Genomic DNA, 12,845 nt, shown 5'->3' on the forward strand with positions numbered 1-12,845 from the left:
AGTTGTGTTGACAGGAGCGGTAGGAGTTGTCAGCGGAACAGCAGCAGCCAGCATCACCGGAGCCGAATGGAGTGATCACAAAGATATTACCCCAGACAGCGTCTTAATTAGAAGCATTGTTTACATCCTTCAAACAGCGACGCCATGGCAGACGACCAGTCCTCTCAATCCTGGTCAATCGACAAGGATGACTACGAACTCAATGAGGTGATAGGTGAGTAGCTTAGCTTGCTAACGCTAGCACCCTAGCCTGTCTCTACAGCGGTGTTGGCTGCCAACTGCCACTAGCCAACTAGCATCGCATGTCTGTAGCTAACAGAAGGCCAGTCACAACCCGTTGCTACGTTGTAGGAAGGTTAACAGCTCAGCAGGGTGTCCTCGGCCTAGGCCAAATTAGTTAACTGCTTCTGATAGTTGGCAAGCTAAAGTGAGAGAGCCTCTTAGTAAGTCAGCACGAAGCTAAACGGCTAGCTAAGGCACGTTAGCCTACAGTTCGTGTAGATAAGTCAGTTGTTGAAGTGGGAGGTGGTCATTTGCTGAAAGTATGATATGGCTTATAGCGAACCACTCATACTTTACACTACTCTAGGCAACATGACCAACATGACCTTCATCAAGAGAGTTGGTCTAATGTGGTATCTAACTGCCATTTCTTATTCAGTTAAATGTGAATTGATGATGCAAAATACAGAACTGTATAATTCTGTCAGTAACCATAGTCCCCAGCCTTAGAAACTAGTTTCTGCTCAAATTTTAGCACCCTCTGTCTTTGCATTTCAAATTTAGCACCTTCTCACAAAAGCTTTATATGAGCCGTCATGCTCAAAAGTCAAAGGCTTTACTGCAGTGTGATGGTTACACTCCTAATGCTGTTTTCCTCAGGGAGCGGAGCCACTGCAGTTGTCCAGGCAGCGTACTGCAAGCCGAGAAAGGAGAAGGTGGCCATCAAACGTATCAACCTGGAAAAGTGTCAGACTAGCATGGATGAGCTCCTGGTAATCAACTAGAGCAAAATGTGGACCTGCAGCTGCAGCCCAGATGTTTTTATGTGTGTTGTCTGTTTCCTGGCAGTGGTTTGGGTTGGGGGGGTCAGATCAGTTAAAGACAGATAAAAAGCTTGACACCACATCCACTACTGAGTACGAGCTGGGAAAAATCAATAAGACACTAATAAAAACACATTAAATAGAAATAAATGGAATGTTCCAGTGCAATAATGGTTTTACTAATACGCACAGAAATATTAGTTTTCTTTGTATTATTTTACTTTTGAATGTTGATATTTAAATGGGCTGTAACACAGCTGCAAACACTCAGATGAGATGAGAGAAGTCAGAGTCCTAAACACTCTGTTACATAGCTCATTGCAATCAAGCTATGAGCTGGAATCTGCCAGTGTCCTGTTGCAACATTAACCATTGGGTCCTACATTTAACAGTTGTTACATGGTATAAAAATAACATCGATGAATAATTAAAATATAGATGTTAAATAAGCAACATGTTATTGTTTTCAACCTCTTTAAGTTTTAGAAATCTTAACACAAGTGTAGGGGCAAAGGTTTGCATGATTTCTGCACGATGGATATGCAGGATTTTGCCATATATTACTTGAATTATGTTAAAAATAAATAAGTAAATAAATAAATAAACTGCTAGTGATTTATAAAATGGTAATATGTGATCCAACCCTGCGACCAGTTGACAAATCAAGTTTTGATGCATACTGTTGGGGTGGGAGATACAGATACAATCATCTATCAAGGAACATGTAACTTTATATAGTAAAGGAAAAAATTCTACAGTTGTTCTTCAGATTAAATTAAACAATTTATTGGTAAAATAACCAGGTGGGAATATAATTTTTTGTTGAATGCAATAAATTTAAGTTTATTGCAGTAAAGTATATGTTAGACAAGTCCAGGTAAATAATTCACATTGATGCAAAAGTCCTGCAAATCTAATACTGCCATTAAGTAGTTCTACTTATTGTTTCCTACACGGGTCTAATGAAACCAAAAGTAAAGTAGGAGATGGTACTTTCGTACAGTCATGATAGCAGTATCTCTTCTGGTTGTCATTTCTCTATCGTCTTGATTTTTTTTTTAATGCAGTTTTTGTGCAAATTATTTGTTGTTTTTTTTTGCCTGTTTAACAAATACAGAATTGTAATGAATTGTTAGGGTATAACATCCAAGGGATGACTTGGCTCTGCAGTGCATCAGTCATTTCTGCCTCATCTTGGGCCAATTAGTGATTTTTAAGGACTTTCATATATCAACATCCAATTTATGCTATTTGATGTGAATATTTTATTACGTTGTCCTGTCTTTCTATCTTCCAAGACGTGTACCTACTCAGTGCTTATATAATATATCTAGGTCCTTAATTCACCTATGTCTGTCATCTAGGTTAAAAATATCTTGGCTTGGTGACCCAGTGGTGATGTAACCCAGGTTACTCCACTGTCTGGAGTCAGAGGCCCTGTGTACTCCTGATTTAGGTTTTGGCCGTTTCAACAGGGAGCTTTTGTGTGCAATGAGTAACAGCAGGGACTGGGTTGTTTGATTCAAGTCACATTTGCAATATGATTTTATTAAATGAAAGTTCAGTTTAAAAGATCAAATCCTTGTATGACCTTTTATCCCACATTTTTCTTGCAGAAAGAGATCCAGGCTATGAGCCAATGCCACCATCCGAACATTGTGTCTTACTACACTTCCTTTGTGGTGAAGGATGAACTGTGGCTGGTGATGAAGCTGCTCAGTGGTGGTAAGTTCTGTAATGCTGAAAGAAACTTTTCCTCTGACTTGACTTGCCCTTGGCTAAATGTTATAGTCACCTTGACTTTGAACTGACTTTCTTTGTCCTATCTCCCATCTTTTATCTCAAATAAGCTCAGGTTTGAACATGAACTGCATATTTGAATTAACTATTTGGCTTAATCTGGTCATGTAGTAGTTTGTATTGTTTCAGAGTTTTTGTTTGACATGTTTTTCTCTACATTATACCTGTATAATTTAATGGCGCCGCAGATGGCTGTCTCGGTGTTTTGGTGCGCTCTGCACCAATCACCAGAAAAAATTCCTTGTACGTGAAAACATACTTGGCAATAAACCTGATTCTGATTCTGATTCTGATTCTGATAACTCTGAAAACACCACTATGGCTGTATACGCTTCGTGATTAGTTTGAAGTGATAGGGACATTTAAATGAGGTAGGAAGTGATTATGCTACAAAATTTGCTTGCCAAAAAACAAAAAAAAACAAAACAAAACACAACTGTGCCAATGTGGAAGTACTTTGTTGTCATAAATTCAAACACTTGAGTCAAAATTGAAGATGTTGATCTAAAGTCAGTTGTAATCACTAGACATTATTTAATCAGACATCAAATGTGGCTGAATCTTATTTTATTTTGTGTGTTTCTGGATAAGGATTAATGGAATAGTTTGAACTTTTTGGAAAAAAGACTGGTTGCTGTCTTGCTGCATGTTGGATGAGACGGCTGATACCACTCTGTATGCTTAATATGAAGCTGAACTTAGGTTATCTTATCTTAGCATAAGGACTTGAGACAGGGGTAAAGAGCTAGTCTGTCTACTGGTAACAAAATCTGCTTCCTTGCACCTAAAGCTCACTAATTAACACATTACACCCGTCACTTTAATCCAGGCAAACACAAAGTCTAAAAACAGCATAATGTGGTTTTACAATACGCAGTAACTTCCTGAAGTCTGCTGGTTGGATGTCAGGCTTAACGGTGATGACAAGAACTGCTGAGTGTAAAACCTACCTCTCCTGTCTTAAAGTGTTTTATCAGTTTATTTGTCTAGCTTATGGGAGGCCACTTAAAAATTAGTGACATGTGGGGATTTACAGTGCTATGAAAAGTCTCCCACTTCAACAGCATATTTACTACTATTATTTTAATTATTTCTGAAGTTTTGAGACCCTCTGAGCATCAGCTTTTTGACACTTTTTAGCAACTTGTGAAGGCAGGATGCTTTGAGGTGACCGTCTCCATTCCCAGACAAACAACAGAAGAACAGAAAATTAATACTTTAGTTGCAGGTTACTTGTAAGTTGACATGCATTCTTCCATAAGCTGAGGAGGTCAGGTGCTGCTGCTGGTGCAGGTGAAGAGTTGTGGCAGGCTTTGTTTTGTGGTGTTAAAAGCAGGATATGGCTCTGCTGGTTTTGTTTAGAGTACAAAACAACTACCAGATAAATGGGACTCAATGTGCCTTTAACCACTTGCCAAACTGGAGACTGGAGCTGTATTGTTGACAAGTCTCCACCTGTCTTTCAGGCTCTGTGTTGGACATCATCAAACATATCATCTCTCGTGGCGAGCACAAGACTGGAGTTTTGGATGAGGCCAGTATCGCCACCATCCTGAAAGAAGTCTTGGAGGGGCTGGAGTACCTTCACAAAAATGGCCAGATACATCGGTGAGTTACGATGATGTGTCACCACACTGCAGGGCAATGCCTCACTATCACTGTACACTGTGCTACGGCACTTTGACTCATGGTAACCACCATGTTGCACCATATACTCTCACTCACACACTGGGCCTTTCGTCTCTGCATATGAGTGTGCAGTTTGAACTAGACCTCACTCCTTCAATATTTAACACATTGAAAATGCATAATTGAGGAGGTTTGTTTTACATAAAGGTTCCTCCCAGGAACAGGGTGAACCACTGCTGAGAAGAAAGGCCTCTCTGTATCCTCTGTCTTGTGTGTACTTCTTTCAAACAAACAGATCATCCATTCACACTTGTCTCTTAAAAGAGTGTATTTAGTTATTATTGTGACTTGATTGGTTTATTTTGAAAGATGTATTATTCTCTTTTAAGAGAAAATGAAATGTATCTGGTGTGACAGTTACAGTGTGTGGACAGTATTTCAGCAGACAGAGAGCAGCTGCTGATAGAGCTCAGATGCTGTGGCTAACTCACTTATACCTAATCAGGAAAGGGAGGGGCAGGGAGGGTTGGGAGCAGGTTAATCCACTCTGGCTCTATGTGCATAGCTTGCACTCAATGTATCCAAACAGAAATCAGGGGGCGTAAGATGAAACAGATCAAAGAGTATTTGTTCATATGCAGAGCCAGTATGCACAGCCTAGCCACTCCTCTGTTGGAGATATCACTGACTCGTGATATCTTAAATGTACATGATTTAATCCTCTGTTTCCTCATGCACAGGGATCTGAAGGCTGGAAATATTCTTCTGGGGGACGATGGCTCTGTGCAAATTGCTGGTACAGTGTTTTCTCCACATCTACCGTGGCTGTACAACTTCAGATGATATACAGTTACACTCTGTAGACTGCTTCTGTGCAGATCTATTTTATATTCTGATACGTTATCCAAATGAACAAAAGGGGGGAGGGGAGTTTGTCTGATCACTTAAAAATCTGATTTTCTCTTTTTTTTTTCTTTTTCATACACTCACACTTACACAAACACACCCTAGACTTTGGTGTGAGTGCCTTTCTAGCAGCTGGAGGTGACATGACCAGGAACAAGGTTCGAAAAACATTTGTGGGGACGCCGTGCTGGATGGCCCCAGAGGTCATGGAGCAGGTAGAAGGCTTGCTTTGTAGATAGCTTCTTTCTCTGCCTCTTTTTTCGCTCTGTAATGCCTCATAACTACATATATAAAAGGAGGACTAGAGAGCTTTATTCACAGGGTTCTGTTTCTAATCCACAGGTCCGTGGCTATGACTTCAAAGCAGACATCTGGAGTTTTGGGATAACAGCCATTGAACTTGCCACAGGGGCAGCACCGTATCACAAATACCCACCAATGAAGGTAACCGTCTGTGCACTTACTGCATCTATTTTCCTTATTTCACTAGAAAGAAAGAGAAAGAGAAACATTTATAAATTTATACATTTATAAGCATATTATAAAAATGCTGATATTCTTAATTCTGTTCAAAGTTTTATAATAGATGAGTTTGTCCAGCCTTTCTCCTAGCTTTGATAAAGATACCCTCTGTACTTAACAGTTTATTTTTTTTATCTGTTGACTGACTAAAGCTGATCTTTGCGTGCCTGTAGGTGCTGATGTTGACTTTGCAGAATGACCCTCCTTGTCTGGAGACGGGCATCACAGATAAGGAAATGGTTAAGAAGTACGGCAAATCCTTCAGGAAGATGCTCTCCCTGTGTTTACAGAAAGATCCTGAAAAAAGGTCAGTTAGTCCCTAAACTGTTTTTCTTTTTTTTAACCTAATGCCAGATTAAAGTTGTGCTTGTTTTGCTTTTACTCTTCCTAAGACTCCCCAGTTGTGTAATGAGTATAATGAGCAGCCCTGTGTCTCTTCGCTATTTAGGCCAACTGCTGCTGAGTTGCTGAAGCACAAATTCTTCACAAAAGCAAAGGTGAGTCTTACATCACTATTGGAAAAATAAACTGAAAACATTTCTGCATTTTCCAATGAGAACAATCATAGATCCTGTAAGAAATGTTTGTCTTTCTGTCACAGAACAACGAGTACTTGCAGGAGAAGCTTCTATACAAAGGTCCAACAATAACAGAGCGATCAAAAAAGGTCTGCCTCCATCAAAGCACTGAACATACAATATTGTTTTGCTACTTCAGCGGTGTGTTGGCTTTGTGCAGGGTGTGTCCCAGTTTCTGTCTAATCAATGCTGGAATATGCCTGTGCAACTCTAAAAAAAAATATTAACCACGAAGGCATAATGAACAAGTAATTATTAAATGTTGCAATTCTTTTAATTAGCGTTTTGTTTCCTTTCTTAAAAAATGCATCATGTAGGTGCGCCGTGTGCCCGGCTCGAGTGGCCGTCTCCACAAGACGGAGGACGGTGGTTGGGAATGGAGCGATGATGAGTTGGATGAGGAGAGCGAGGAGGGCAAAGCTGCTGTGGCAGCTCTGCGGGTGAGACTCTGCATGTCTGCATCTTCCAGGAGTCAATCCATTTACTTTATAAGGCCACTGTACTGTGTATTCTCAGTGTCCTTTGGACCAGCAGATGGTGCTGTTGGACTACTGGTTCCCAGCCAAGCTTGAGTTTCTTTTTGTTGAGGCCACCTGTTTCATTTAGGTTACTCAGGTGACTCAACTAAGAAACACCTAATTCTCAAACATGATCTGACCTAGAAACAACTTGCTTTTGTTCAATTATATATGCATATTGCTGCAGCCTTGTAGCAAATAAAAGATGCAATTAGGACTTAAGAATTTTAATAATTCTCATATCCTGTTGGGGTCAATTAAATGGTTATGTTTTTAAATAGTGAATAATCTGCAATATTTAAATAAAAAAGGGGAAAATGTGAGGGTTAAACATAAATAGGAACAATTATTAAATAGGTGTGTCCTGGTGTGAAAACTTCAGTCAACTGTTAGAACTCAATCCTAAGGAGAAAAACTGGCCTAAACCACCTGCTCAGGTTTCCCGTTTAAATAATTTTCCTGTGTTCACACTCAATTCATGTCTGGCTGTGGGATTTTACTGTCTGTTATCTTACCTGTGATTTCAGTTAAGCTCTGTGTGTAATGTCACCTACCATGTATCAAATTCCTTCAATCCAACAATACTTCATCAGTCCATACATTTGGGGGATAAAAGGAGACTTGCATGTTTTTAATCCTGACAATCTGTCATGTCCATTCTGCAGTCACCCAGAGTGAAGGACGGGTCCCAGAATATGGAGGTGAGTCTATTTGTGGTGGACATGACCTGAAAATCTTGATTTATCGTAATGCCTTGTCAGAGCAATCTGCATGACTGTCTGATGTGTGTCCACTTTTTTTTGTTTTATTCATTCGTGTAAAATGAAATCACCTGCTGATTTATTTGCAAATTCGTTGTCTCTCAGCTTTTCCCACCAGCAGATGGCTCTACAGGGCACCTGCAGGCACCTGGTGCAGCACCTAGTGCAGCACACGAGAGCCCTGCGAGTGTGGGCCGGACAGGAGAGGACGTCCCACCACAGGCTCCCACTCATGCAGCGAGCCCCTCACATGCACCCACTGCTCAGGTGAAAGCAAGTATGCTTAGTTAGCTCCGGCAATAGTTCTTGACAACCAGAATTGCTGAACAGTAATTTGTTTACAGTTGCTGTTGCAGGATCCAGCTGCAGCCAATGCCGGTGTTCCCATCAGCCTCGTCCTGAGACTGAGGAATCCCAAGAAGGAACTCAATGACATCCGATTTGAGTTCATGCCCGGCAGAGGTAGGAATGATCACCCAGCTTTTTCTATTTTCACATGTGCTGTTATACTGCAGTCTCATTTCTCTCTTTTTGGACTTTCCTCTCCTCGTCTCCCCTCAGACTCTGCTGACGGAGTTTCTCAGGAGTTGGTTTCAGCCGGGCTGGTGGATGGGAGGGACTTAGTCATTGGTAAGTTGAGAGATAGAACTGAAAGGTGGGATTGTTACAGTTGCGTAGATTATCTGATGAAGTCAATTCACTTTCTTGGTTTGCAATTCAATTCAATTCAAATAACTTTATTGGCATAAACAAAAACATGTTGTTGCCAAAGCAGTTTACAGATGATTAAAATATTATATAACATATGCATATTAAATATACATGTGTTACATACTGATGCAGTCAATTGTTTGATTTATAATAAAAATAATAATAATAAAAAAATTAATTTATTTGAGAGATTTAAAACTTGATTGAGATAAGTCTTCTGGGTTTCTAACAACATAGCATCTAAACACAAATGATGTTAGATGTGACACAGTATTTTATCAGTAACAGTATTTCACGTCACTACAAGTAAAGTTTTATATGATAAATCCTGCAAAACCACTGATATGTATTATCTAAATACCTCCAGTTCATGATTGTGGAGCAGGCACATTGTTCCAGAGCCAGTTATTTCCTGTTTTGTATGTCTGGGCATGAGGAAAAAGTTTGTAATGGCTTCACACCAGTTAGTGATCTCAAGTCGTCGTCGCTCTTCCTTTTATCTTCTGTCTAGTTGCTGCCAATTTGCAAAAGATTGTCGATGATCCTCACAGTAACAAAAACTTGACCTTTAAACTGGTGAGTACACGGACATAACCATTTGGTAATACGATAGATTCTGTTCACTGATGTGTAAAACATATTTGAATGGTTTTATTAAAGTCACTTTTTGATCATAGATGAAAAATGTTCATGTTGCTCCCTGTCTTCCAGGCATCTGGTGTGGAGGAGTCTGAAATCCCTGATGACGTCAAACTGATTGGATTTGCTCAGCTCAGCATCAGTTAAGTCAAGCAGGGCCCGCGACAGAGGACAGAAACTAATGGTATTGCACAGCTGCATTGTAGTCAATTCCAAGAAACCACTACTGCCAAAGAGAGGAGGGAGAAGATGATGGTGATGACGAGGAGACATGAAGCTGGCAGCAGTGTGACACTACTGCAGGATGCATGAGGACCACATTGAGAAGAGGCTCAGTTCATCACAGGAATCACACTTGAAACGTTTACAGTGCGCTTATACAGTAAATGGGAGAACAGATGCAATCAACTATATGAACTCCTAATTTCTTTTTGTTTCTTCCTCTTCATACATAAGCACAATCCAAACCATCTCCTGCCAGTACTGGAAGTTATTGCCTTTTTTTTTTTTTTTTTTAAATCAACTGTGCCACAAAACTCACAGAGAGTTGTGCCACCTTGACATGGCACTTTATGCTACACGAAAATTGAAAAGTGTAAATTCAGCCTTAGTTCTTCAAACAATAGATTTTACCGGTGTGATTGGTGAAAAATTAAATTTGTGGGATTATTTGGCGTATTTTCTGTACGCCTGTCTAGTAAATCTAAAAAATAAAAAATCCCACTTAACACTGATAAAAATATCTTATTACACTGCAGCATAGATTTAGTTTTTATTGACCAGATAAGGCAGCCTAAAGCAGTACAATGAATTCTGTCCACAGTATCAGTGTGCGGTGATTTGTTAAAACATAACAAGTGTTTATGCTCTGACTGCACTGCTGAAATTCAAATATACACAAATCAGCTGTAACTGCTCTGTCTCCTAGCTGTGGTTACAATACCCGGTCAGATGGCGTTTTCTTGAGGTATTAATGACCTTCCTAATATTCTTGTACTATGCAATAGTTATTTTCTTTTCACCATATGTGACCACTAGTTGCAAATAATATTTCTCCTGGCTTGAATAAAACCGCTTTTTGTGCTTGTACCTCAAAAGGAGTTCATAGAGAGTCAACCAGCGAAACGGGCAGCTTTAAAAATCTGCAATGAGGATTTATTTTCATTTTTACAAGTATGTCGATCAAATGAAAACTTAACACACCAACAGACGGACACGGGTAATTGTTTTTTTCTATGACCCCCCTTCTAAGAAGTAATTTCCCTGTTAACAGTTATTGATGAAACAGCTGAAAAATCATGAATGCTGGCGATGAGGGTTGAGCCTGAGGCAGCTTGTGTTACAGGCTGACTGCTAATGAACTTCTGTGGAGGTGTGCACGCTCAAAAACTGAAAATGTTCCACCAACATGAAATTAAGCTTAAAGGGGCAGTTCACCCAAATTGCAAAAATAGCTGTTGTCTCTTGCCTCAGTGGCATTTAGTCATGCAGATGGGTTTGAGATATTTGTCTCTGGGTTTTCTGCCTCCATCCCAATACAAATGTAGATTTTAGCTCTTGGCTCTGGCCACTACTGTGGTCCTCACAGAAATTACTCCAAAACTAGTGGATGGACTGTAATGAAATTTCTTAAATAGATGTCTCTGAAGGACGACTCCTCTTGACTTTAGTGATTCTGATTTCTCATCTAGCTCTATTATCAGGTCAAAATTTGAGTTTCTTCAATACTTTGGTTTATGACCAAAATCCTGCAAAACTAATGACATTCCCATCAACCTCTGCTGTACTTTGTGTTTAGTGCTAGACAACAAATGCTTAAACACTGAAAATATGGTCATAATAAGATCATACCATCTAATCAATCAACATGCTAAACTTTTCTCTCTGAGGATATTAGCATATAGTTAAAGCGCTGCTGCAAAGCATGGCTACTTGCATGGCTGTAGACTTTCACATCACTGAAGTTTAATTTGGGAAAAGTCAGAAACAACATTTTATTCCAGCAATTAATCTGGATAAGTCATGGATGTAGTTCCTAAAAAAGAACGATACCGTGTTCTGTTGATTATTAATAATAAAGGAGACACTGAGGAATGTTACTGCGAGCAGCATCGTTCTATGGATGGTGATCCCCTGATTTAACGCCACAGTGAGATTGAGATTTTTGTTTTTTGTGAAATACTTCATGCCATGGAATGTGGTAGACATATCCATGACCCCCTCTGGATGAATCCTAAAGACTTTGGTCATCCCCTGACTTTTATTTAATGACCAAATGTTTTCAAAACTCAGCCTCAGGTGAACTTTGTGTTTAGCCCTAATGAGCAAGTGTTAGCATGCTGAAAGACCAAACTAAGAGGGCGAACATTGTTGCACCTACTAAACATCAGCTTGTTAGCATTGCCTCTCTGAGCTACTTGGCATGCTACCATTGACATTTATTTACAGCGGTTTGAAAGCAGCTAGCATGGCTGTAGACTCTTGGTCTTATTTAAATGTAAGTTTTCAGTGCCATGAACACCACAAAAACCTCATCGTCTTTGTCTCTAATGAGGGGCAGCGGGAATCTCAGCAAACAGAATCAAAACTGACTGCATGTTTGGATACCACAAGAGTCAACTTTTTCATATATTGGGTGAAGTTACCCTTTAAACTTTTCCACAAGCCAGAAATTACTTCTATTTTTTGTCACTAGGCAAGTTGTTTTCACAGTACTGTAGTCACTTTGCTTCATAAACACTCAAAAACAAATCACTGTCGTCACTCCCAGTGTAGCTGTCTGGTTGATTTGTACCACGTACAAAGAGCTGTGATATGGCTCCTAGTTCAGGTACTGATGTAAATGGTGTATGTAAAGAAGTTGTAAATGTACGTTTGATGGCAACTCCATGCACTGTCACACCAACAGGTTTGTATGTAACGATGTAGATTCATTGACTGTTTAAATGTACATGTCGGATAAAAGGAGCATTTTACTTGTAAATATTGATTAAGGCAAGCAGACTGAGACTCATCACGTTCTGCACATAGAGTTTAATTTGTTTTGTAGTGTTTTCCACTGTTGGCCTTTTGTTAGAGCATCATTAATCATGCACAAATTATTTGTTCAATTGGCACCTTATTGATATGTTAACATGCCTATTTCTTTGAAGTACATGGAGCTTGTAATCACACACACTGTGCTTTGATGTCATGATATTCAGTTTTGCTCACTGAAAACTGCCCGAGGCTAATGGATAAAAAGTTATTTTAACAAGACAGATGGCACAGGTTATACTTTATGCTCTCCCAGTGTGTGTACATGTGATTTTGGTGATAAAATGATCAAAAGCTTTGAGCTGAAAGTCACCTAGATTTTTCTAAATTTATTTCCCTACCCTTGTTTACTCATCAGAAAAACCATAATTCTGCCTCTTAGTGGTAGCACTGAATGATTAGTGGTAATTTAATGAGATGATTGGCAAGTAAATTTTTTTTGTTAAACTTTTTTTTTTTTTTTTTTTTTTTTACAAATCATGACATATATTTTTAAATATGCTTAATCATAAAATGTCTACATCTACAAATGCATTATTTGAGGTGGAATATTTCTGAAAACATGAAAGATTCATTAAAAAATTATATACATTGTTGAAAAATGTCAACACATGCAAAATGATTTTTAGTAGCTGAATAAAGTCACTTGATGGGACTCAATGAGGGTGGACAATGTTTGTTTGAAATATGATGTCTTAA

At 39.2% G+C, this 12,845-nt stretch overlaps 1 protein-coding gene across 2 annotated transcripts; it reads left to right on the forward strand.

Moving 5' to 3' along the window:
* On the forward strand, positions 1-12,799 carry LOC139629060 (serine/threonine-protein kinase OSR1-like). Of its 2 annotated transcripts, none has more exons than XM_071491413.1 (17): positions 1-214; positions 883-995; positions 2,663-2,771; positions 4,313-4,454; positions 5,216-5,271; positions 5,487-5,596; positions 5,724-5,825; positions 6,077-6,210; positions 6,352-6,400; positions 6,505-6,570; positions 6,799-6,921; positions 7,665-7,700; positions 7,866-8,027; positions 8,117-8,222; positions 8,322-8,390; positions 8,983-9,047; positions 9,183-12,799. In XM_071491413.1, the coding sequence occupies exons 1-17, from the start codon at positions 145-147 to the stop codon at positions 9,255-9,257; spliced, it is 1,587 nt and encodes a 528-aa protein (XP_071347514.1). In that variant the 5' UTR covers positions 1-144; the 3' UTR covers positions 9,258-12,799. The 2 variants fall into 2 exon arrangements, with proteins under 2 accessions (XP_071347514.1, XP_071347512.1); XM_071491411.1 differs by having other exon boundaries at positions 10-214; positions 8,105-8,222.
* The last annotated feature ends 46 nt before the right edge of the window (positions 12,800-12,845 follow it).

This window comes from Trachinotus anak, unplaced genomic scaffold (assembly GCF_046630095.1).
Source record: "Trachinotus anak isolate AG129_WGS33_773 ecotype Australia unplaced genomic scaffold, CSIRO_AGI_Tana_v1 ptg000012l, whole genome shotgun sequence".
NCBI classification, from domain to species: domain Eukaryota; kingdom Metazoa; phylum Chordata; class Actinopteri; order Carangiformes; family Carangidae; genus Trachinotus; species Trachinotus anak.

What these genes read in the sequence shown, in the direction of transcription:
- LOC139629060 (XM_071491411.1), top strand. Translation starts at nt 145, where the DNA reads ATGGCAGACGACCAGTCCTCTCAATCCTGGTCAATCGACAAGGATGAC. An exon ending in TAACAGAGCGATCAAAAAAG is followed by an intron (nt 6,571 to 6,798) that starts GTCTGCCTCCAT and finishes TGCATCATGTAG; the next exon opens with GTGCGCCGTGTGCCCGGCTC. An exon ending in TGAGTTCATGCCCGGCAGAG is followed by an intron (nt 8,223 to 8,321) that starts GTAGGAATGATC and finishes GTCTCCCCTCAG; the next exon opens with ACTCTGCTGACGGAGTTTCT.